This window comes from Ctenopharyngodon idella, chromosome 16 (genome assembly GCF_019924925.1).
Source record: "Ctenopharyngodon idella isolate HZGC_01 chromosome 16, HZGC01, whole genome shotgun sequence".
Classification (NCBI taxonomy): Eukaryota; Metazoa; Chordata; class Actinopteri; order Cypriniformes; family Xenocyprididae; genus Ctenopharyngodon; species Ctenopharyngodon idella.
The window spans coordinates 5,606,422-5,633,339 of NC_067235.1; the positions used below are offsets into that span (position 1 = coordinate 5,606,422).

Consider the following 26,918-nt stretch of genomic DNA (forward strand, 5'->3'; position numbering starts at 1 on the left):
TAATTCATAAAATTAGCAAAAATCTAACCTTTCATTGAAGGAAAAGAATTGAAAGTGGGGGGAAAATCACATTATGAAATGTTTTTCTCCAAAACACATTGGCCACAATTATTGGCACCCTTTTATTCAATACTTTTTGCTACCTCCTTTTGCCAAGATAACAGCTCTGAGTCTTCACCTATAATGCCTGATGAGTTTGGAGAACACCTGACAAGAGATCAGAGACCATTCCTTCATGCAGAATCTCTACAGATCCTTCTGATTCCCAGCTCCATGCTGGTGCTTCTTCTCTTCAGTTCACTCCACTCATTTTCTTTAGGGTTCAGGTCAGGGGACTGGGACGGCCATGGCAGAAGCTTCATTTTGTGCTCAGTGACACATTTTTGTGTTGGTTTTGATGTTTGTTTTGGATCATTGTCCTGATGGAAGATCCAACCACGGCCCATTATTGGATTTCTAGCAGAAGCAGTCAGGTTTTGTTTTTTTATCTGTTGGTATTTCATAGAATCCATGATACCATGTATCTGAACAAGATGAACAAGATGTCCAGGACCTCCAGCAGAAAAATAGGCCCATAACATTAAAGATCCAGCAGTATATTTAACTGTGGACATGGGGTACTTTTTATCCATGTGTGCACCAAACCCATCTGGTGGGTTTGCTGCCAAAAAGCTCTTTTTTTAGTTTCATCTGACCATAGAAGCCGGTCCCGTTTGAAGCTCCAGTCGTGTCTGACAACTGAATATGCTGGAGATTGTTTCTGGATGAGAGCAGAGGATTTTTCTTGAAACCCTCCTGAACAACTTGTGGGGATGTAGGTGCTGTTTGATCATTTTTTTAGGCTTTCTGAGACTCAAGACTCAACTAATCTCTGCAATTCTCCAGCTGTGATCCTTGGAGAGTCTTTGGCCACTCAAACTTTCCTCCTTACCGCGCATTAGGACAATTTAGACACACGTCCTCTTCCACGCAGATTTGTAACATCTTTAGTTGATTGGAACTTCTTAATTATTGCCCTGATGGTGGAAATGGGGATTTTCAATGCTTTAGCTATTTTCTTACAGCCACTTTCTATTTTGTGAAGCTCAACAATCTTTTGCTGCACATCAGAACTATATTCTTTGGTTTTACTCATTGTGATGAATGATTAAGGGAATTTGGCTTTTGTGTTTCCTCATGTTTTTACTCCTGTGGAACAGGAAGTCATCGCTGGACAATTTCATGTTCATGATCACCCTGGTGTGCTAAAAAAATGTAAATATGAATGGGAATATACTTCAGAGATATTTATTTATAAAAAAATTCTAGGGGTGCCAATAATTGTGGCCAACATGTTTTGGAGAAAAACATTTATTTCATAATGTGATTTTCCCCCCACTTTCAATTCTTTTCCGTCAATGAAAGGTTAGATTTTTGCTAATTTTATTAATTAAAGATCAAAAGGATAAACAATGCAGATTTATTTTTATAGTCATCTTTGATCATATTTACCAAGAGTGCCAATAATTCTGACCACCACTGTAAAGCGGTCAAGTCTCTTAATAAAATGTAGACTAAACCGCTCAATAAATATGGATTAGTTTTACGATCTCTTTATGAACTTTTTGAAGCGTCAAAGTGGTAGTTGCATAGACTGTCAATGGAGGGACAGAAAGCTCTTCATTTTTGTACTGAAGATGAAGGAAAAGTCTTACTCTCTGTGTAGGGAGTAGACAGCAAGACAGCTCACTGGGTTTTAATTCCCTGCTGAAAAGACCAGCTTAAACCAGCCTGTGGCGTGTTGGTATTTACTGGTTTAAGCTGATTTAGATGGTCTCCTAGTCTGTTCAGAAGTTGCCAAAAATTGTTTTTCGCAAGGTTGGCACTTAACTAAAGTCTGATTCATGCTTTTTGGTTCATGACACACACTCTCACAGTGACCCCGTTCTCATATAAACTCTGTTTAACATCATCCTCTGATGTTACACACACACACACACAATCATAGGCCCATTCTCCTGTAATGACCTTAAAAGGTTTCGGCAGTGGCCAATACGTGATGAGAGAAATAAGAGAAGACTACTCAAGTGAAATATATCTGCGTGGCACACACATATAAACACTATAAATTTAGAGTGAGAGAGAAGATCATCAGGAGAGAAAAATAGAAACTGAGATGGCAAGAGAGAGAAAGAGAGAAAGACTCTCTGTGACAAGAAGACTGTAGGAAAACTCACTGATTTCTCGGAGTGCTGCCCGTCCTCGCTCCCTCTCTCTGTGTACTTCTCTCTCACCGTCCCTCTGTTTCTCCACTGGGATATAATATTCATAGTCTATGCCTGGATTCTGCCTGTGGAAAATAATCTACAGCGAGACAGAAAGAGTAAAAACAGGTTAATAAACTCCAGCATATGGTAACGTCTCACTCCACGACCGCATTCCAGTTAGTATCGGCCGTATATCACTGATGCAAACACACTCAAACACACTCCTACACACTCAGTATGTGGACGCTCTTTCTCTGAACTTCTAAATAAACTTAAAACTGAAACATATGAATATGAAATATTATTCATCACATTCTTCCAAGACTAAATGATCAGAGCTGTGCTATCCATGATATGCTGTTACTGCATGTCAACAATTGACTCTTATTGACACCTAAACTAAAGCAATACTGATACTTAAACTATTTTGACTACTCAAACCACTTACACCTAAACAAGAACAATACTGATTACTTAATTTAGTATCACTACTTAAAATACTGATTATTAAAGTAGTGTGCTACCAAAACTACTGACACCTAAACCTGACCAATACTGATACTTGAACTAGTATCATTAGTGATACATAAAGTAGTCTAATATTGATACTTTTAATTAACCAAACACTGATAACTAAACTAGTAAGACTACCCAAACTACTGACACCCATACTTAAACTAATATCACTACTTAAATACTGATAATTAAACTAGACAAACAATGAAAACTGTAGTATATCAAAATTACTGACATGAAATTGTTTAGAGGTTGAAATGGTGCAATGTTGTGCAAAAGGCATGAAAACAACTAATATTGTGTGAAAACTGAATGGAGATTATCAAATTATCGTAAGATTTGCGAGTGATTTAGAGCACAGCAGAACTCGGTCAGATAAAGGCTTATTAGGGAAAGTTTCTGTCAAAAAAATTAATGTATTAAAAGGGCATCTATAAAAAGGCCAGTGTTGAGCAGCAAACAGGTATTTGAATCTGCTGGTGTCTCTGGAGTCTCAAGAAGCTCTCCATGCAGGCTGGCAGTTGTGCGTAAAGATGCATTTTAGCCACCACTAACCAAACCTCACAAAGAGAAACATTTACAGTGGGTGTAGAAATACATTTTCAAACAGTTTTATTGCTGTGGTGTTTTTTTGCAGCATGGGATAGTGAATAGTGCATTGTATTTCAGAAGGCACTATCCTCCTTTTTATACCATAGCTGAAAATGGCCAGTTATGAACTCCACATATCTTGCAAAAGTCATTTTAATACCCCCAGAGACCCTAAAGGGACCTTCCATCTCACTTCCCAATATTCCACCCCAAATCATCACCCGCCAGCTCCTTGCTGACGTCACAGTCTTGTTGGAACGTGGTGACCATTCACCAACCATCCAGAAATCCATCCATTTAGACCATCCATTGTAGTACGACATCAGTGTCAGTGAATAAAACTATTTAAAAATGAGTCTTCATGTATTTCTAAACCCACTGTAAATGTTTCTCTTTGTGAGGTTTGGTTAGTGTTGGCTAAAATGCATCTTTACGCACAACTGCCAGCCTGCATGGAGAGCTTCTTGAGACTCCAGAGACACCAGAAGCTTCAAATACCTGTTTGCTGCTCAACACTGGCCTTTTTATAGCTGGCCTTTTAATACATTAATTTTTTTGACAGGAACTTTCCTTAATAAGCCTTTATCTGACCAAGTTCTGCTGTGCTCTAAATCACTCACAAATCTTATGATAATTCGATAATCTCCATTCAGTTTTCACACAATATTAGTTGTTTTCATGCCTTTTGCACAACATTGGACCATTTCATGCTTTTCATCTTCAGAAAGATCTTTCTTCCTCCCATATTGCATGAGAACTGTGACTTGCTTAATAATGTGGAACAACCTCTAAGTAGGGTTTCCATAGACCTGGCAAATTATTTTGTCTGAGATTGATACCAGTTATCTAAAAAGACACGGATAAATAAACAAACAAACATTTTCTTAGAAAAACTAAAATTTGAATGTTTATTCTACTGAAATCTTACTGATATGTCACTTGCATAATAATTTGGAACGCGGTGTATAAACCTTGGAGGACTAAGGATATCTCTATTAAATATATCTCTAATTGTGTTCATCTGAAAGAAGAAAGTCATATACACCTAGGATGGCTTGAGGGTAAATCATGGGATAATTTTATTTTTTGGGTGAACTGTCCCTTTAAATACTGATATTGTGTGTATTTTTATTATTTTAAAATACTTTCTTGTATTCTAGCCTAGTCTATGACATTTGAAGATGGATTCTCCTGTGACTCTGTGATGAAAAAAGAAAGTCATACAGGTTTGGAACGACATGACAAGGAGTAAATGATGACAGCATTTTCATTTTTGGCTGAAAAAAATATATAAATGAAGACTTGTGTTTAATAGCAAATTTATTTTTGCTCCTTTGAAATTTCACTGGTATTGGTATTGACTAGTGAAATGTTGGTATTAAAACAACCGTGAGCAAGAAAAATCCTGTTTCATGATATGAGCCCTTTGAGGAGAATAATAGAGCTCCTAACATGAGTTCAGAAGTGTTATGCTCATTTAATATCATCATCAATAAACACAATAGGCACGTTTTAACAAAGCGGTGGCTCATTCCTTCCATCCATTCCTGCAGTAAAACCTCCCAGATTAGAGTTTGTGCTCCATCACACACGAGCCAGACCTGTCTGCCTCTTTCCACATTACTGTAATATACTGCATGAACACATGTGAGCGCACTTACGTATAGCTGCAGCTGGGTGGTTGTGGGTCCAGGCGCTGTGAGGGTCTCTCCTCTCTCTTCCCCATGCTCGTGAGGCCCAGCTTTTGGTCGGCTGTACAGGAAGGTGGTTCCTCCTGCCTGATACTCTCCCGGCGGATCGACCGCCCAGCGTCCGTTCACCACAGACTGACCTGTTCCACTGCGTAGGGCTGCGGACACAAACACAGCAGGACACAAGCTGTGGTCACACATTTACACATGCACTTTTGTTTTTGGATATGATCTTGAAAGATTTTTTAAGATTCATCCGACAGTCATTATTTGTTTGTGGGGCGTGTGGAAGGCTGTTTTTAGCTGTCTGTAATTACAGATCTCAGTTATGCTTGTGATGATCTTTTTATGAGTTTCCTACCATAATCACACATTACAACTAGGAATTCTCCTCCATGAGAAGTTCATAGCAAAAGTGTCAAAGAAAGAGGAATGAAAAAAGGCAAGGATGTAGCACAGATATCAGAAAACTAAAATTACAAATGTGTATGGCACTCAAAGGCCCACCCATGAAACATGTCTCTAATAATGAGTTATCTTTCATATCTTAAGTGTTTCTCCTCACCTTGCTTTGAGAGTAAATGTAGATCTCAAAATCTGCACTGATTTGCCAAGACACTGATGATGGTAATCAAATAAACTTATCATTATTCATCAAAATCTTTCAAGATCAAATGATCAGAGCAGTGCTATCCATGATACGCTGTAACTGTATGTCAACAGTTGATTCCTATTGACTCCTAGACTAGACCGATACCGATGCTTAAACCAGTATGTCTACCCAAACCACTTCTTAAAATACTTTACCAGACAAACACTGATAACTGAAGTTGTATGACTACCAAAAATACTGACACCTAAACTAGACAAATACTGATAATTAATCTAGTATGACTACTCAAACCACTGCCATCTGAACTGGACCAATACTGATCCTTAAACTAGTATCACTAGTTAAAATACTGATAAATAAACCAGACTAACACTGATAACTAAAGCATTATGACTACCAAAACTACTGACACATGAACTAGACCAATATTTATACTTAAACTAGGATAATTAAACTAGATACCTAAACCAGACAAATACTGATACTTAAACTAGTATGGCTACACAAACCACTGGCATCTAAACTAGACCAATACTGATCCTTAAACTAGTATCACTAGTTAAAATACTGATTACCAGACTAACACTGAACTAAAGCATTATGACTACCAAAACTATTGACACCTAAACTAGACAAACATACTTAATCTAGTATGACTACTCAAACCACTGCCATCTAGACCAATATTGATCCTTAAAATAGTATCACTAGTTAAAATACTGACAATTAAAGCATTATGACTACCAAAACTATTCACACCTAAACTAGACCAACATTGATACTTAAACTAGGATAATTAAACTAGTGATACCTAAACTAGACAAACACTGATAGTTAAACTAGTATCAATAAACTAGTGACACCTAAAGTAGACAAATACTGACTCTTAATCTAGTAGCTACTTAAAACTAATGACAACTAAACTAGACCAATAGGCCAACTGATACTTAAAAAAACTATTACCACTACTTAAAGTACTGAAAATTAAACCAGACAAAAACTGATAACTAAAGTCGTATTACTACCAAAACTACTGACATCTAAACCATACAAATACTGATACTTAAACTAGTATGGCTACACAAAACTAATAACAACTAAACTACACCAATGCTGATACTTAATAAACTATTATCACTACTTAAAATGCTGAAAATTTAACCAGACAAAAACTGATAACTAAAGTCGTATGATTGCCAAAACTACTGACATCTAAACCAGACAAATACTGATACTTAATCTAATATGAATACTCAAACCACTGGCATCTAAAGTAGACAAATACTGATCCTTAAACTAGAATCACTAGTTAAAATACTGATAATTAAACCGGACTAACACTGATAATTAAAGCATTATGACTATCAAAACTATTGACACTTAAACTAGACCAACATTGATACTTAAACTAAGATAATAAACTAGTGACACCGAAACTAGACCAATACTGAAACTTAAAGCAGTGTCATTAGTTAAAATACTGATAATGAAACCAGACAAACACTCAGGACTAAAGAAGTATGACTACCAAAACTACCAACACCTAAACAAGTCTCTGCAATGATGCTGGAGTTGAGGGTGGTTTCCGGGGCAATGCTGAGCACACGTCTGGAGCACAAACACTGGAGGACGACCCACACACTGAACTTTAATACCCAGTGTTAGAGGAAATATAAACAATAATAACAGTGATAGTGAACACCACCTGAGCTCTGAAAGAGCAACCTCTAAACAATAAACCTGGGGCAGACGGAATAACAGAGAGACACAGGAGAGAGAAAAGCAAAAGCCAAAAAAGGATGTAAGAGTGAGAAAAAAAAGATGATTTCTCACATAAGCCTGTAAGTGTTTTGTCTACTACAGCAGTCTGCCTCCAGGGCACAATCACACTATACTAGAACACACACGGAAACGGACCTGAGTGTACAGCGAAACAAACACAGACATGTCCATGACTCTGACTCAGGGTCATTTTCACTTAAGAAAACATGCCTGTATTACCTAACACAGCCCAGAGAGATCATCATCCGTGAATACAATATTCCTGAGTCATGTTCAGGCTAATATTAAGATGAACACAATATCAGCATCCCTCTCGGGACAGTGAATCATCGCTGCCCCAAAACGCACCACGTGCTCAAACAATGGGACATTATCATCTACAGACACTCTGAATTCAGATTTACACGCTCTAGATCATCTAAAGTGATCAACTGCAGCTGTATCTCCGCTAATGACCTGTTTTTCATGAGCTAAACGCTTGGCTGGAGGTCTGAGCTTTGCTTGGGTCACTCGGAGTTGAGCTTAAACCAAGGAACAATGACCAATTCACACTAATCTCACACCAGCAGGTAGAAACGTACCCTGACATGTGATGTAAGCAGGTTCATGCATTCAGTCACACACATATGTACACGTTCATGAATGTGGTGTTTTATGTCAGGACGAACTCCCATCAACTTTCATTGTTTTAAATTAAGATAATCATAATTCCTTAATAAACTAATCCTACCCCTGCCAGACAACCAGTATTTTAAAGGGCTAGTTTGTCACCCTCATGATGAGGCAAACCCGTTTGATGATTTTTGTACCTTTTTTGTAGCTTGACAGCCCCCATTTACTTTAAATTTTAATACATACATTTTAATTTCTGGGTGAACTATTCTGCCCTGCAAAGGCAAAATGCAGTAGCTTCACATGAGCTACTCATGAGTTATGACTTAAATCATGACACATACTCAGAATGGATTCTGAAATTCAAATCAAATCAGTTCAAGCTCTTTGAAGTCAGTTCCAGAGTTCATTTGCCTTTGTAGGGCAATATTCCAGAAAAATTATACGAAATAAGATACAAGTTATTTCCTTTATGAAGCTGTTTTCCACTACGTAGGTTCGCACAATGGATATTTTTCAGGTTTTATTATTGTAGGGTCAGTCGGTCACCATAAGGAAAGACAAACAGAACATAAATGACCCCCCCCCCAACACACACACACACACATGCATGTCTGTATTTCTATTATGGTGGGGACTTTCCATTTTATACGGAGCTAATGACATTTTCTGACCCATAAACCTGAACCCTCACACAATGCTTTACGTAGTTTTACATTTTCATTAAAGGGAGCCTATTATGCTCTTTTATACAAAGTCTTGATTTTGTTTTTGCGGTCTGCTAGAATAGATTTTCATGCTTTAATGTTCAAAGAACATCCGAAAAACATCTGAAATCGAATACTTCCCTACTATATAGCATGTGAAAAACAGTACGCCAACAGAGTAGTATGTCTGAATACAAGTGTGCATTTGATGGACACTTTACTATCCCATGAGGCCACGGGAGAGGAATAATTATAAATGGAGGTAAAGCGACGCAACCGACGCTGGTAGGTCACATGATAATGACAACGTCCGGAATACATTCATACAACACACATTCATATTATATAGAACATATTTTTTAACGGTCACAAAGTTCGAATTCAAATGCAGTACCTCCTCAAACAGTATGCGATTTCGGATGCACCGATTATTTTTTACATGTTTAATATTGTTGCAGCTCCTCTTTTCCCAGAAAGTTGAAAATGTAAAAAAGCTTAAAAGGAACCCTTTAAGACATTACTTAGTAATATATATATATATATATATATATATATATATATATTATTAATATACATTTTCTCATGGGGACAACTGGCTGCTTCCCACAGTTTACCTAATTTTAGGTTTTACTATCCTTAGAGCAGATATTTGGTCCAAACTTGACCCACACACACAGAGTTCATACCCAGATAGTTTGGACTGGCTCGTCTCTCTGTGATGTTGATAGCTGTGGCTCCGGGAGGGATATCCAGGATTTTGTGGTAACCCAGGGGAACACTTGTGTTCAGGAAACTTCCTGTGACCCTCTCGCAGGTGCCGTCTCCTCCGCCACACACGCCACAGCGATCCCGAACCAACCCTGAGCCCAACACACCGTCACATCCCTCACTCTGACACAGACAGATGGAGGAAAGAGGCTTTTTATTAATATGAATGCATGCGGATGACAAGATAGAACATATTCTACCCTTGTGAAAAAAGAAGTGTGCTTACTTGTATTAAATGTGCACTTGTATTGTACTTCAGATCTTGAAAATATAGTTTTTAAAAACTGTAATTGCAGATAATATATATATTTTAATTAAATAAAAGGCCACTTAAGTTCATTTTTTAAAAGTGCACTTTGTAATAATGTCAAATTAAAAGTACATAATAATAACATAAGGCACACATACTTGATTATAGTTTTAACTGTTATTTGATATTACATTTAAAGTTAATATATTTTGAATGTACTAATTGTAACTTTATCATTATAAATGTTTAATTACAAATATATTTAAAAACATAAAAGTCAAGATTCAATAGAAATGACAAATAAAGTATGTTTTAGTTTATCATAAATGCTTGCTCAGTACATTCGACAGTACACATATTTCAAAATAATGATGATATAACATTTAGGCCTGGTTTCACAGACAGGGCTCAGACTAAGCCAGGATTAGGCCTTAGTTTAATTAGGGTATTTAAGTAGCTTTTATAAACATACCCTAGAAAAAAAAAAAAACATCACTGGTGTGCATCTTGAGTCGAAACAATTGCACGGACATATTTTAAGATATGTCAGTACAAGTTGCTTTCAGTTAAAACAGCTCAAACATGCATTTTAGTCTAGGACTAGCTTAAGCCTTGTCTGTGAAACTGCGGGATAAAGATGTACTTAAGTGGCTCAAAAAAGCACTCTTAAGTTCAACTAATTGCATTTAATATAAATTTAAACTATAATACAATTTCATTTAATTGTAAATTACATGCAATTAAGTGTTCGAAAACATTACATTCAATATCCTTTCTTTTAAAGTATACTATTTCCAAAATCAGTATTCTTTTTAAAACTATGCTCAAGTGTAATTCTTTTTCACAGGGGTAGATCTACAGATCTCACAATTACAAGACAAAAATGTAGCAGATTTAGACTTATAGAATGGCTGAGGGTCTCCATGTCAGACCTCTTTCCGGTGATGGTGTTACTATTATTTTTGTGCATGTCGGACTGTTTTCTCACCAGACAGCGTCCTCCCACACACACATCATTGGGTGTGTTATTTGCGCACGGCGTTCCATCTCGTACCCTCTCCGCCTGCCGCACATAGAAACGGTAGCCAACCGGACGACAGGTCAGCTCACACTGCTGCTCCAGACCCACTGTGAGAGAAAAACAGACAAAAACCTGATTCAATGGCATTTCACATTAGGTTTATTACATTGTAACAATTTTCACTTATACTTCATATAATCTATTAGGTGTCTGTTTTTATTTGAGATGATGATGTTATGACATTAATAACTCATGTCTTGCAAGCCTCCCTAAACCATTTATTGAAAATAAGCTGCAAAAATGAGCCATTCAGCCACAGTACTGATGTTACTACCATGAGCTTATTAACATATGAATGCTTACATATCATGGATCACATATAGTGTTATAACATTTCTGTATTTAACAGCTTTGCTGGGGTCACTTCATTTGCAAACAGGTTAGCTAATTATAACAAACCAAATAGAAGTATTAAAGGTGCAGTACACCCTTCCTAATTTTAAGGGTCAGAGATACAGTGGAAAATGGTCATTTGGTGAGTTTTTGGGCCACATGAGTGGACGTCAGTGTTGTTATTGTTAACTTAAACTATTAAAAATGGCTAATTCTTTGAAATAAAGCTGAAATTAAATAAAATACAAATATTAGATTAACAAACTTGGTAACTAACTGTAATAAAATATGCTAAAGTCGAAGTACTAAAATGACTAAAAGTAAAACTGAAATAAAAATAAATTAAAGCTAAACAAAAATATTAAAAATTATAAAAATAAAAGTAACAAAAACTTGAACTAAAATGAAAACTAAAATATAAAAACGAAAGTTATTTAAAAATATGAATAATTACTCTAATATCATAAAAATAATATTAAAAGAACACTGGTGGACGTCAGCTGGAAATAAACATAAATTATCATCATGGATCCTTCTGCCCTCATGAATGAAACTCTTTCTTGAAAACTGCTTGTTTTTCCGTTGTATTTGTCCTCTTTATGAACCTAGATGAATCCCTCGGGTGCGGATGCAAGCTGCTTCAGTCTCTTTCTTTAACAAACACAACACAGTCCTGAGCTATTAATTACAGCCAATCAATGCCATGATCAAAACCTCCATCACAAACACAGGAAACAGTCATTATTACTGGTGTTTACTAACACAGATATAACGCACACTTGAAACATGCCACATTAGGATTTTATTTGTTTGTCTAGAAATCACAATTTTAAAATTCCCTGATAACTCCTGGCTTTCTGTGGCTGTGGGAACCCTGTGAATATCTTACAAACTTCAGCTCCTTTTATTTGAACCAGTAACCAAGTAACACACCAGCACCATCTCATGCAATCATAGTTAGAAACTGCAACTTCAGCATCTGCTGAACAAAACAGGCACAAGCTTATCAGTCCATCCTTAAAGGTCATTGATCTGTTTTTTGCCCTCTAGTCTCTCTTTCTATTTTCAGTCTCAGCTGACCAGCGGTCTGTTCACTTGATGTGCACAAAGAGTACTTTCATGATCTGGCAAGTTCAAATCTGATTGGCTGATGTTCGCCAGTAAGAACACACAGGGTTTTTGTCAAGAGGCACTTGAATAAAAAATAAATAAATAAATAAATAAATAAAATCAGCAGAAAAATGGAAATTTACTGGTAATTTTCTGCCAGGACATTATCTGTTAGTCACCATGAAATCAAAATGGATAATTCTTGTTTTTTATAATATATATATATATATATATATATATATATAATTATTTTTTTTTTTATTGAATATTGCAGTATTTATTATAAGTGATATATCCATGCACATCAATATTTTTTAAAATCCTTGTGCCCTTGTAATCTTTAATGAAAATAACTTCCCCTCCATCTTGCAGCGACATCTCTTATCTGACGACGTGTTTACTGGTACGAGGGCGGGACAACCTGTCACTCACATGAGATCCACCAATAACAAACCAAAACCATCTAATCAATTCCCCATGGACAAAATCAAGTCCCGCCCTACATTTATACTTGTACCAGAAGTCGTTTCACTTGTATATACATCACAATAGGGTAGAAAAGACTATCGCAACATGCGGACTTTAAATTTAAGAACACTTCCTTTAAACCTAAAACACAACACAATGCAATACGTCATTCAACATATGGGGAAAACATCTGTGAAAAATCAATATGGAAAATTCATTCGCATTAAAGTATATTGTGCCTTGTTTTTAGAGTAGGTTGATTCACTGAAGAACTATCAATGGACTTGACAAAGTTTTGTAAATTACATCAAGGGCCAGTGATCATTATCACAGTTTTGGTTTCGTTTTCTATTAGTCTGTTTAGTCACCTGTTTCCTGTGTTCCTTTGTTCTCCTTTCCCCCCACTAATCAGTTGTCATGGACATTCATTTAATGATCACACCTGTCTGTATTTAGTTCATTATCATTCTGTTTTTAAGTACCTCATTTCCTTTCATTCATATGCAATAATGTCAGCTGCAAAAACAACTCAGTCCATGCATTTTCAGCGCTAATTTTGCACAGCGTGTCTTTAGTAAATCCTGACAGTATTTTTTTAACACCAAAAGAGGGTTTGCGTTGGCGCAAGCTGTTAGTAAATCTGGCCCATTGTTTTTATGCTGGTCTGTTATTGCTGGTGTCATGATCTGAAACAGCACATAAACACAGAACGAACTGTGGTTGGTTCCTTTACATCTCAGTCAGATTAGTTCTCTTCTTGTATAAGTGGGCGGCTCTTAACCACAAAGCCTGGGACACACCAAGCCGATGATCGGCTGTTGGGCAACATCGGACCATTTTAAGCGTCGGCCAACTAAGTTTTTCTGGTGTGTTCTGCACCCTTGGCTCTAGTCAGATGCAGTCTGGGTTTTTTGGCCGATTGTAGAAGAAATATTATCGTCAGCATGTAGAATTGGCGTTGGGCCGCCGGGCAAGAGAGAGAGAACTCTAATTGGCTGTTCAGTTTAGTGAACGAGTCAAAGCGTGAGAATAATAGCAAAACAGTGAGAAAACAAGTCAAGGCGGTACAGACAGAAGGCTGTTGAGATTTTACATCATGTACCCAAGTGTTCCTGGGCTAATGTTTAATATTAACGTGAGCCGAGTGGAATATAGAAAGAGATCAGCATGAATGATATTCAAAACGGTAAGCACGCGCTGCTTTGTTTACGGTGTGTGTATCTGCAGCCTTCAGTGCCGGTCTCCCTTTCTGAATTAATACATTTCTGAATATGAAAAAAATAGACAGTGGTCTCTTTATACACAGGCACAGAACTCATGTGCTGGTTGACAGTCGGCTGTAGTTCTCTCTGTGTGTTCAAGTGCAGTTTTTTTGCCCCGACGCAGGCGACGAGAGTTGACAACACATTCGGCTTTTATCAGTGCTAGGTTCTTTGGTGTCTGTCTGGTGTGTCCCTATACTAAAAGGCAGTAATATGGACCAGACTTCATGCTGATAGTCAAAGGTCGGGTTACGTGAGACTCTCTCTGTCTGTCTGTCTATCAAAATTAGCTGACAGTGACAAAAGAGCGAGAGATTCCAAGCCCGTCTTTTCCCATTCCGTCACAGTTATCTTTGAGAGATTATGGTGGAGACAATGGGGGGGGGGAGAAAGAAAGAAAGAGAAACAGTCACAGAGACAGACAGACAGAAAAATTCAGAAGAAATAAAAATAAAAATAAGTTATAAAAATTGGACACAAAAGGTCTATGTTAAGGAAGGGCAAAAGCATAAGTGTAGAAGAATTATCTTCATCACACTCTTTTTCTTGCTCTGTCGCTCGCTCTCTCTCTCTCTGTTGTGCAGACATGGAGTCTGTTCAGACTAAATATACTTCCCCACTATCTCTATCTCTAAACAAACTCAGAGAGAGAACCAGTGCATGAGACAGGAAGACAAGAGAAAGAAAGAACAGCACAGGATGAGAGAGGAATCTGTTCAGGGAAAGAGGGATATACAGAAAGACCAAAAGAAAGAAATGGAATGCCAGAAGAAGAGTGTGCGCGCGGGACACTGTGACCCTGAAAACTGGACATTTAAGCCTCACTCAAACTAAAAAGATAGTAACATCTAAATTAACTAGCTTTTATTCAAGTCAAAAATATTATTTAACATCACAGAATCAACCTAAATACATAAATTCATGCCAACAAAATTAATTTTTATGAGTCAAATCAGGTAGAAATAGCTCTTTTGCAGTTTGCCACTTTTTACAGTCCAGGCAAAACATTTCACAAAAACATGTTTGTTTAGCTTGAAATGATCAAACAATGGTTACACTTTATTTCAATAGTCAACTTTTGATATTCTACTAACTATAATTAACTTTGCAACTGTATGTCAACTAACTCTATAATTTGCAACTACATGTCAACTAACTCTCATTAGAGTATTAAAAGACATTTAGGTTAGGGTTAGGAGTTAGGGTTCGGGTTAATAGAATAAGTTGACGTACTTGCAAAGTCACTTATAGTCAGTAGAATGTCTGTTTGGGGAGCATCAAAATAAAGTGTTAGCAGAGACTAAGCAGACAGTCTACTAATACTCTATGACTGGTAGCTGACATGTAGTTGCAAAATTACTTATAATTAGTAGAATGTCTAAAGTGGACTATCAAAATAAAGTGTTACCAAAAAAATAAATGCATAATTGAAATTGAATAAAAGAAATGTATTGTGCAATTATAACGGAGGCCTCTAGTTTGAAACCTTCTCGGAGCAGTGCGAGTAGAACAGGAGGGGTTACATTGGTGCCGTGACCCAGATGGGAGTGAGGATTAGAGAGGTGTGTGTAACGGAGGACAGCTAGTAGGAGCTGTGCAGGTAAAATCTTACTCCCCTGGCCTCAAGAGGTGCACTATGGCTGTGGTCTTCAGTGTCCTTGTTAGCACACCCGCCTCCCATGCCAGAAACGCTAGTTTGAATCCTGTTTGAAGCGGTGTAAGAAGAACCAGAGGGGTTACATTGGTGCCGTGACCCGGATGGGAGTGAGGTTTAGCCAGGAGAGTGTAATGGAGGCCAGCTAGTAAGAGCTATGCAAGTAAACCTCAGTCCATGGCCTCAAGAGGCATGCTAGCATATGACGCTAGAGGTTGTGGTCTTTAGTGTCCTTGTTAGCGCACCCGCCTCCCATGCTGGAAACTCTACTTTGAAACCTTCTCGGAGCAGTGCCTGTAAATCAGAAGGGGTTACATTGGTGCCGTGACCCAGATGGGAGTGAGGATTAGGGAGGTGAGTGTAATGGATGCTAGCTAGTAAGAGCTGTGCAAGTAAACCTCACTCCTCTGGCCTCATGAGGTAAACCAGAGGCTGCGTCCTTGTTAGCATGCCCACCTCCCACCCTGGAAACGCTGGCTCGAATCCTGCTCAGAGCGGTGTGAGTAGAACCAGAGGGGTTACACAATGTTGTGGTTGTGGTTGTGAATGAATTATAAGTGTAAAACTAAGAAGTAAGAGCAATGCTCATAAGTCCTAATAAACATTTAACAATTTATTTACTTTTCACTTAAATAATGTATGACAATTTGTAGTGTATCAATATTGAGATTGTATAAATCTCTATTCGAGTATCTATTGTTTTAGATACAAATATTTTACTAACAACTGCAAATGTTTAGATCAGGGGTCGTCAAATAGCAGACCCTGGCTTGGTTCCAACCGGACCATGAGACATTATGTCAACTAGAGCACCATTTTACCATTTCTACAGTTCAAAGTGAGCAGTGCTTCAAAACAATGGAAAAAAAAATGTATACAAATTATTTGTAGATGGCAAGGAAAGACACCTAAAACTTTGAAATTACTAGTTAGCTTTATTTTCTGCTCATGATGAGGTTGTTTTGGTAATTATGCACATTTTTTTGTTTGTTTTTTAGATATAAAATATAAAAATGGTCCAAACTTCAAGAGGACATCCCTGAACCCCACTACAGTATATTTTCTGTCACATGGCCTTCTGGCATACACACTGTAGGTATCTAAATTAAAAAAAAAATAATAATAGCCTGATAAAACATCTGATCTTACCTTTTAATATTCATATCCAATTAATTTTTTTTGTGTGTGTGAAAAATTCTCAGACACCACTGCTTTGGCTTTGAGGGCCCAATATCCTATCAGTATCTTGACTGATTTTTTTTTTTTTTTTTTTTTTTTTTAATGCTACCCAGATGTGAATTTAGAACTATTCCACAAAAGTGTTGTCCGGATCTCCGCTGGGAAGGAAATAAGGAGACCAGACCTCTTGGAACTTTAATTGAACACCCCTGGTTTAGACAGTAAGAGTATGTTAACTGTGTTTGGGCATATTCATGTTAAATTATTGCTTAAATAAAGGTAAATGAAAAATTGTGTTGCTGCGATTGGCTAAGCAAGAGTTAGTGGTTATATAATGAAACCTGGCCTACCTTACAGAAAAACCAAAACAGACACATTTTCAGACATTTTGGATGTAAAAGCCGACAGAGTGGGAAGAGTTATGCAAAGAGGAGCCCAGATTTACTGATCAAAGGCAGTTTGATCAAAAACACACACACTCCTTATCCTACGCAGACTTCTTGCGGGACGCAGCTATTAAAGGTGGTGTGCTCTTTACAGAAGGAAGACTCACAGAGTCAGTATTAAGATTTTAGACAGATGACACACTCCAGTGCTGTTCAGAATAAAATACTAGCTTACTACTTACTGAAAACTGACAAAGCACTAACTGACCCAGTAGACATTTGCAAACTTTTCAAACAGCCCTTGTGAAAAAGAATTACATTTTGGCATACATTTAAAAAGATAACTTATTATGAAATAAATTATTATTTAATTCAGTTTTGTGTGAAAATGTGTTAACTTTCAGTAGCCCAGTCAAGTGAGGACAAAAAGACAAAAAAAATATGGCTTTTGATATTTATCTGCCATGGAAAGAAACGGTGCAAATCAAGCATGTTGCTTTGTTGGAGATCATATTGTGAAAGATATTTGTTGGATAGTTTTTTCTTACAATAACTTGATTAACAGGAATTGACATTCCTGTAGCTCAAACACTAGCAGCGCCAAGGTCGAGGGTTTGATTCTCAGGGAATACATGAACTGAAAAAAATGAGTACCCTGAATGCAATTCAAGATGCTTTGGATAAAAGCATCTGCCAAAAGCATAAATGTAAATGAATAGCTGAGCTTGAACAATTCAGTCAACACTAACACATTATTTGCTGTGCTTAAAACAAGCTGTTTTTCATTACGTGTTAATCCAACAAGGGATCTGTGCCTCTGTAACGGGACACCAAAGTGCACAATATCTACAGCATCTACTGCACATGTTTTGTTATGTATGCATACAGAAATTTGCATATAATGTGCATAGTATATAAACTATATGCTGTAAAAAGTAGTAAGTGCAGAAGGACCTCCAGGTGTAAGTGTGGTCACAGAGAATTTAACCACTAAGAGCATGTTAGTATGTTATTCTTATCATAGCCCACATGTCTCTCTCACAAACACAGCTGTTTCTCCATCTCCGTCTCTGCCATCCTTCCCTCAAACTCTCTCTCTCTGGTCAGTCAAATGGCTGTCCTTCTAAACTCCCCTAAAACCTTGTTTACAGTTTTCTCTCTGCGTCCCCACCCCCTGTCCACTATCACACTGTTCTTACTCCTTAGTAAACTCCTTTTATTCAACACATCCCGCTCTCTAATAATCTCTGAGCTGGGTGGAGAGATTTTGGCAGGGGACTAATAAGACAGCGAGGGATTTGGACCAACGCAAGGAAAACGAAAGGAGGGAATGTTTAGTGAGAACTAAACGAGCTAGAGAGCGAGAGAGTTCGGTTTCATGCACGCTCTCTTTCTCCTCTTTCACTTGGATCTTCCTCCAGCTCTCCTTCAAGCTCTTATAGGATAGTTCATCCAACATTTTCACATTCATTCTTCTCCAAAACCGCACAACTTTCTTTCTTTCATAGAACAAAAAAGAAGAAATTCTGAAGACTTGTACTGGTCCATTTTATACCTGGTCACATTGCAACCTCCTATTATGTTACCCTATAATGCCTACTGTATTATGTTTGATACACAAAATTCTAAGGCCTCTAAACATGATCAAAGCTTTGCTGAAAAACCAACCTGATCTCACGGTAGTTCGTACATATTTTACGAGGTGGCTAATTCATACGAATTTGTACGACCTCATTCGTACGAATGAAGGATCTATCCCTAACCCTGCCCCTAAACCTACCCGTCACTGGGGTCTAGACCAAGCGTGCCACACGAGTCCTGAAAAGTGAAGCCAAAGCATCTCGACTGCCCCCAGGTGGCTGGATGCAGTATAGGTCATAAACCCCACCCTCTCCATGTATTCCAGCGGGGCGTGAGACAAACTAAACAATTAAATTACACTTCAAATATTTTTTTCAAAGCCAATTTCTATCATATTAGGCAGTTTTTAGTTAGTTCAAGTGTTCGTTCTTTAAATAAGTTTGGTTTTAGTTAGTTATTTGATGCTATAAAAATGGGGGTGAGACGTCATGATTGACAGCTGAGGTTGACAGCTTCTCTGAGTGAAGTAGTCACTGAGGCGCCAACAGACTTTTTTCTGGATCTTTCGCGAGTTGACTTGAGCTTAAGCTTTAATTTCTACATTTCCATAACTGTTTATTTCACACGACATAATGAGTTGTTCTGCGTTTGGGCGGGACATTGATATCGCGGCTCCACTTCGTGTTCACTACTGCGCAGACTCGAGTTTCAAGTTCACTATGCGCAGACTCGAGACTCAAGATGTCGGCGCCATATAGACACACTGGCGGCTTCAGTTACTACAATGGAAGAGAGTGAAGGTGTGTCGTCCATATTTTTTTTACAGTCTATTGTCTAGACAAATCATACAAAAATCGAGTGAGGTTGTATAAATTCGTATGAATTAGCCACCTCTTAAAATACGTATGAATTGGTCGTGAGATAGCGTTGGGAAAACCTGTTGCACACAACAATCTACTACATGCCTTCTGTCATCTGATAAAGATCTCACTGACTTACATTACAAGTACATTACAGTTTCATCTTACTTTTTGGCCATATAAATATCAGCAACTGCAACAAATTGTATATTTTTACTCAGTTTGAGCCTCTTAATAATATTTATGTGTTTTTCTTCATCGAGTATGAGCTCCATATTCTCACTATATCATAATATGAGCCATAAAAGTTTGATGTATCAAATATGATATTCAACAAAACATTTTTTTTAGATATTTTCTAAATCTAAATAAATGGTTCCATTTATAAAAAAAAAAAAAAAAAAAAGAAAAAAGATTTTTCAGACTATTATTTCATATGTCAGGCTTTACAGGGTTAAATTGAATAACAAAGATGGTACTGAAGTTTCAGAAAGACACTGGGCCTCATTCATGAAACTTTCCTAAATATATGAGCAAATTATGAGTAATTTGCATGTAAATGGGACCTTCCCGAAAACTCTCCTCCAGATTCACAAATGCTTCGTAAACATCAGATTTGTTAGTATGTTAATAAATTCCAATAATTCATAAATAGGGCAAACAACGTGCAACCTCAATTTTAAAAAAATTCTTATATGGGCTCATGAAATATTATTATGTTACATAGTGTTATCAAAATGCAGTGTCATCAGTTTGCCCAAAAAATCAAAATGTTTGGAAGTTTTAGGCACAATTTACACGTGGTAGGGAGCAGGTGTAAATTTCTTTCGTACCAACTAACATTTTGAAAATACAAACACTTTCATGAATCTGGAAATTTATATCAGTACGGCTTTACGAACGATTTACACAAAAAAAATCACTGGTAACACTTTAGTATGGGGAACAATTCTGATTTTTAACCAGAGGCAGACAGTAGTGAATGTACCTGAGTAGAGTAAAAATACTTCACTCCTGTCTGCCTCTGCTTTTATTGCTTATTAGCTTGCATATTACCAAGCTTTACTCACCCTCAAGCCATCCTTGTTGTATATGACTTTCTTCTTTCTGATGAACACAACCGGAGTTATATTAATAAATATCCCGACGCATCCAAGCTTTATAATGGCAGTGAGCAGGATCAACGAGTGTGAAGTTCAAGAAAGTGCATCCATCCAATGCAAAACGGAGTACAGAGGGTTAATAAAAGCCTTCTGAAGCGAAGCGATGCATTTGTGTAAGAAAAATATCCATATTTAACAAGTTATGAAGCAAAATATCTAGCTTCCGCCAGACCGCCTTCCGTATTCATCATGCGAAGAAAGTGTAATGACTCTCGCAGTTCAAAACGCTTACGTTATGTCCTACACCTTCCCTATTCAACTTACGGAAAAAAAGCTTAACTGACGCGACATCAGTTACGCTTTCTTCCAAAGTTAAATATGGAAGGCAGTCTGGCAGAAGCTAGATTAATATAACTCCGATTGTGTTCATCTGAAAGAAGAAAGTCATATACACCTAGGATGGCTTGAGGGTGAGTAAAGCTTGGGATCAATTTTCATTTGAAAGTGAACTAATTCTTTAACAACTACCTTACTAACTATTAATAAGCAGTAAATTAGGAGTTTATTTAGGCAAAAGTCATAGTTAATAGTGAATATATGTTCCCCATACTAAAGTGTTACCAAATCACTCTGCTCGTGTTTCATGAATGAGGCCCAATAAGTCTGTAGCATAAAAATGTGTAATTTGCATGATTTTTGTGAGGAACAAAACAAAATTTAAATAATTATTCACTAAAAATCTTCCCCTCCAGTGAAGCAGATCAGTCTGATTTGTTAAAAGAATAATTTAAAATGGTTTTGTGAACTGAATCATAGAAAATATCCAACTATAGAGGATAATTTGTTCCTGTATTGGACATTATTGCTATTTCTCTCATGAACGTGCCAAGGAGAACTAGGATGGTTCTCAAGATTTTCAGTAAATTACTTTTTGTAATGGCAGAATTGAATTTTTCATTGGATTTTTTCTTAAGAATGTCCCTTAAAAACCCCTGGCACACTGAGAGCAAGCCAAATCATACACAGAACTGCACAGCAGCGCCATGCAGTAACAATTACAGCACACACACACACAATCACATAATGATCTTTAGAGTTGAGTTGGCCAAAAACTGATCTCCAAGGGACAACAAAACAAAAGCATGCGCACACACACACACCATACAGCCAAACCCCCAATGTCCTGTCCAACAATAGCTCACATAACTGCTGGAACCTAACAGTTTTACTTCTAATAAATCGAAGCACATTCTTGTACCTCCTACACCACAGCACAAACACACACAGTCCCCGTGTCGCCTTGTCACACTGTGGCCTCTTTCACAACAGCTCATGGCCTGAATACCCCTGAGTGCGTTTGTTTTGATTTCATTTCTACATAAAAGCAGTTTCAGAACAGATTATAAACACAGGGGTGAATGTCTCTGTCATTTCAGTGTAACTGAATTCTTACACTGAACTCTTCCTGATACTGAACCCTGTGGGATAATCAGCACTGTCCGATACTCAACTTTGCCCAGTATTGAACCCTGTCTGATGCTGAGCTCTGCATGCTGCTTAGCTTTGTCCCGTACTGAACTGTTTCTGATGCTGGACCCTGTTCAATACTGAACTTTCTACAATACTCAACTCTGTCTGATAAAAATATGTAGTGAACTACATCTGATACTGAATGCCATCCATACCTACGTCTGGTCTGTGCTGCTACACTCTTCAATTTTAAGCTTTCTATTTTTGGCAACGTCTACTCTAATCCAGATATATTTGCAAACGCATATTTTTCTATGTTTTTGTCTTCCATCCACACTGAGACAATGTTTTTGCCCTGCAAAAACTGAGCTTTTTGAAGACGCTCTCCTAAGTGGATAAACTGTACTGTGGACAGTGAAAACTGTTTTGAAAATGATGACGCATGTTTAGTCATGTAATGCATATTGTACATATATCTATGTTTATATCAGTATGTACCTGCTATGTGCTATTCTCTTTCAAAGTGTTGCTAATGTTAAATGTTACTTTGTACAATCTTCATATTACATTTCTGCAAAAATGACAGAATATTTATTCGCAGTTGCTGTCCTGTGTCAAAACAAAGCAATTGCGTTTTAGGGGCCGTTTACATGACACCATTTTTAACTAAAAACGGACAACTTTTTAATGCGTTTTGGGGGCCTGAAAACGCAAACTTTTGAAAATGTGTTTCAAAGTGCAAGTTTTTGAAAACGATACAGTTATCATCTCTGTGTAAACAACAAAAACATGAATATGTGAACAAAGTGACATCGCCAACTACTGGCCTTGCAGCAGAATACAGAGTTTTTAATCGTTTTCATGGATCTGTGTGAACAGGGATCATTTTGACAACGTTGTCTGTATATGCGAAAAACGCAAAGGAAAAACTTTTCCATTTTTAGTACATTGTTGTCATGTAAACACACCCTTAGACCATACACTCTGGTCCTCTTTGTTTAGGGGTCACACTTGGCTCCTTCGCGGTCAAAAGTGACGAAGCCTTGAAATGTAACTTTTTTTTCAGGAAAACCAATGTAATATATTTTTGTTCAATAATATTTTTTGATTATTATTTAACATTTTGAGGCTACTTTATGATAATATGCAATATTTATACAGTCTTTTTATACAGATTTTTTGTTTGAAATGTTGATTTGAAGTGTCAGTTTTTGCATTCATTTTACTACAGTCAAACCTGAACACAGAGGAGGACGTTTTGTGTGTCTACAATGTGTCTATTTTGCACTCTTGATATTTTAGAGTGTCCCCCCCTTCATTGCTGTGCATTTTTTCTGCACAGTGGCTGTGTCTTTTGTACCACCAAAAGATTCTCTGAGTTTTCATATTTTTTCATAATTTCCCATTAATTTCGTCAGTCATTTTTGACCACGAAGGAGACAGGTGTGACTATTTTTTTCTGACCCTTTAACGTATCCTAATCATTTTTTGTGTGTTCACATAGCTAATGCGACAATAGTCACCAAGTGTCATCCCATTCGATGAAGCAAAAAAAATTTAAATGTCTGGTGTCTCAGTACCATCACAAGCTTTTATTGCATTTTACATCTGCACAGTAGGATGATTTTAGTGTTTTACTGAGGTTTCAATGTGGACAAGAAACTTCTGGAAAATGCTAGTGTGGAGGGAGGGCATTTAGACATGAAAAATGCAGTTTTCAAATGTATCCAGATTAATGTAGCATTCAAGAAATGCATTTGACTCACACCTATTGACTAACCCTAAACCATAAAACACTATTTTCACAGTGTCACACCTACATCTCTGTTCTAGCTTGTACTTTTCCAAGTCATTTAGGAAGTGTGTATTGGCCCACTTTATGTTACATGATCTCCTCAGGATGAATCACTTGTTCTGAGGCAATCCTCATTTATAAGTCACTTTGGATAAAAGCATTTGCTAAATGAATAAATCACTATAGGTTTGATTACACTTAAACAAACATTAGACTGAATCAACCTGTAGTTCAAAGCAAACATTCCACAGTAATCTACCAAAATGTGCCAAACCTCATATCTGCATTGTATTTTGTATGATTTCAATCTGCTGATTATTTATTGTAATAAGATTAAAGTTGACGGCCTCCTGGCATGCTATGCATTTTATAAGGTTTGGAGTAAATATCATGTAATCAATACACAATCTTTTCTCCTTGCATAAAACTATTCCTTTAATGTCATACAAGCTTTTCCTCATCTAGAAATGATTTACTGAATATTACTGGAAGCAGCAGCGAGATCATAATGACTCTCAGAACTATGATGAGAAAAAGCTCAGTAATAAAAGACATACTCCTACAACACAGAAGCTGCAAGAACTCCTTAGCAGCACTTCATCAACAAATAATTTGAAACAATGTCCAAAGATCTAAAAATAAGACAAGTTTATAACTGAAGAATCTACCCAACCCCCAAATTAAGGGTTCTTATCTCAAGATTTGACATTCTAAATTCAAGATTCAATGTTTTAACTCAAAATTGTAAATTCAAGATTCAAGTGTCTCTCAGGATTCTCAATTCTAGGATTCAGGAATCTCAGGACTCAGGATTCACAATTCTAAATGCAAGGCTCTTGAGGTTCTAATGAAGATTCTAACTAAAAATTTTAAACTCAAAATTAGACATTCAAGATTCTAAACAATATTCAGGGTTGTAAACTCAAGAATCAAGATTCTAAACTCATGATTATAAATATATATTCAGTATTAAAGATTCTAAATTCATGGGTTTTACACTCAAGATTTCAGGTTCTAAACTCTAGATTTAATACTCTACACTCAGTAAATTCAAAATTCTAGACTCAAGATGAAGATTTTAAACTCATGATTATAATTCAAGATTCAAGTGTCTTAAGGTTCTAAACTCAAGTTTGCAGGTTCTAAACTGAAGATTCTAAAGTCAAGATTTAATGTTCTACACTCAGTATTCAAAACTGAACATTCTAGACTCAAGCTGAAGATTTTAAACTCATGATTATAATTCAAGATTCAAGTGTCGTAATGCAGCATTCACAATTCTAAATTCAAGGTTCTTGAGGTTCTAAACTCAAGTTTGCAGGTACTAAACTAATGATTCTAAACTCAAGATTAAAAAATTCAAGATTCTAAACAATATTCAGGCTTCTAAACTCAAGAATCATGATTCTAATATAATTATTATAGATTCTATATTCAGTATTTAAGATTCTAAATTCAAGGTTCTACACTCAAGATTTGAGGTTCTAAACTCAAGACCCTGGTTTCACAGGGCTTAGATTAAGCCAGGATTAAGCCTTAGTTCAATTAGGACATTTAAGTAGCTTTTTAAACATGCCTATATATATATATATATATATATATATATATATATATATATATACACAGTTGCAAGAAAAAGTATGTGAACCACTTGCAGAATTTGTGAAAATGTGAAAAATTTTAACAAAATAAGAGAGATCATACAAAATGCATGTTATTTTTCATTTAGTACTGTCCCGAGTAAGATATTTTACATAAAAGATGTTTACATATAATCCATAAGACAAAAAAAATAGCTGAATTTATTAAAATTACCCCATTCAAAAGTTTGTGAACCATTGATTCTTAATACTGTGTGTGGTTACCTGGATGATCTACATCTGTTTTTTAGTTTTGTGATGGTTGTTCATGAGTCTCTTGTTTGTTCTGAGCAGTTAAACTGAGCTCTGTTCTTCAGAAAAAATCTCCAGGTCCTGCAGATTCTTCAGTTTTCAAGGATTTTTTGCATATTTGAAACCTTTACAGCAGTGACTGAATGATTTTGAGATCCGTCTTTTCACACTGAGGACAACTGAGGGACTCAAACTAATAAAAAAGGTTCAAACATTCACTGATGCTCCAGAAGGAAACACAATGCATTAAGAGACAGGGGGTGTAAAATATCTTACTCAGGACAGTACTAATTGAAAAATAACATGCATTTTGTATGATCTCTCTTATTTTGTTAAAATTATTCACATTTTCACAGATTCTGCAAGTGGTTCACATACTTTTTCTTGCAACTGTATATATATATATATATATATATATATATATACATACAGTATCCAAAATTGAAGATCAAGATGAAGATTTTAAACTCATGATTGTAATTCAAGATTCAAATGTCTAAACTCAGTATTCATGATACACTCAAGATTGAAGATTGCAAGCTCAAGTTTCAAAATTATAAACTCAAGTTTCAAGATTCTATCTGAAGATTCTAAAGTCAAGATTAAGTGTCCTTAACTTAAACTCAGCATGCATGATTCTAAATTCAAATTCAAGGTCCTACACTAAATGATTCAAGATTCTAAACTTAAAATTCAAGATTCTAAACTAAAGATTCAGGGTTCTAAACTCAAGAATCAAGATTCTATATTCAGTCGGCCTATTTAAGCTTTAAGATTCAGGGTTCTACACTCAAAAATCAAGATTCTTTACTCAGTATTTAAGACTGCACTGATCTAAACAGCAGATTTAGGGTCCTGTCCTAAAGATTTGTGGTTGCCTCTATACGGCCATCTGTCAGAGAGGACGTCCTGCACACTTGAGTCTCTCTGCTGTGGCCCAGACGGCTCCCTCTCCTCAGCAGTAGATT

The 26,918-nt window shown here is 36.6% G+C and overlaps 1 protein-coding gene across 2 annotated transcripts in view; it reads right to left on the reverse strand.

The window, feature by feature from the left end:
* The window catches only part of adamtsl4 (ADAMTS-like 4), a 76,787-nt gene that overhangs the window by 12,468 nt on the left and 37,401 nt on the right, over positions 1 to 26,918 (reverse strand). For both annotated transcript variants that reach the window (XM_051865235.1, XM_051865234.1), the window contains exons 6-9: positions 10,765 to 10,904; positions 9,445 to 9,649; positions 5,015 to 5,202; positions 2,217 to 2,343 (exon numbers count right to left, since the gene is read on the reverse strand). In XM_051865235.1, coding sequence (XP_051721195.1) covers positions 2,217 to 2,343; positions 5,015 to 5,202; positions 9,445 to 9,649; positions 10,765 to 10,904 — 660 coding nt within the window. The remainder of the gene's footprint in view (positions 1 to 2,216; positions 2,344 to 5,014; positions 5,203 to 9,444; positions 9,650 to 10,764; positions 10,905 to 26,918) is intronic.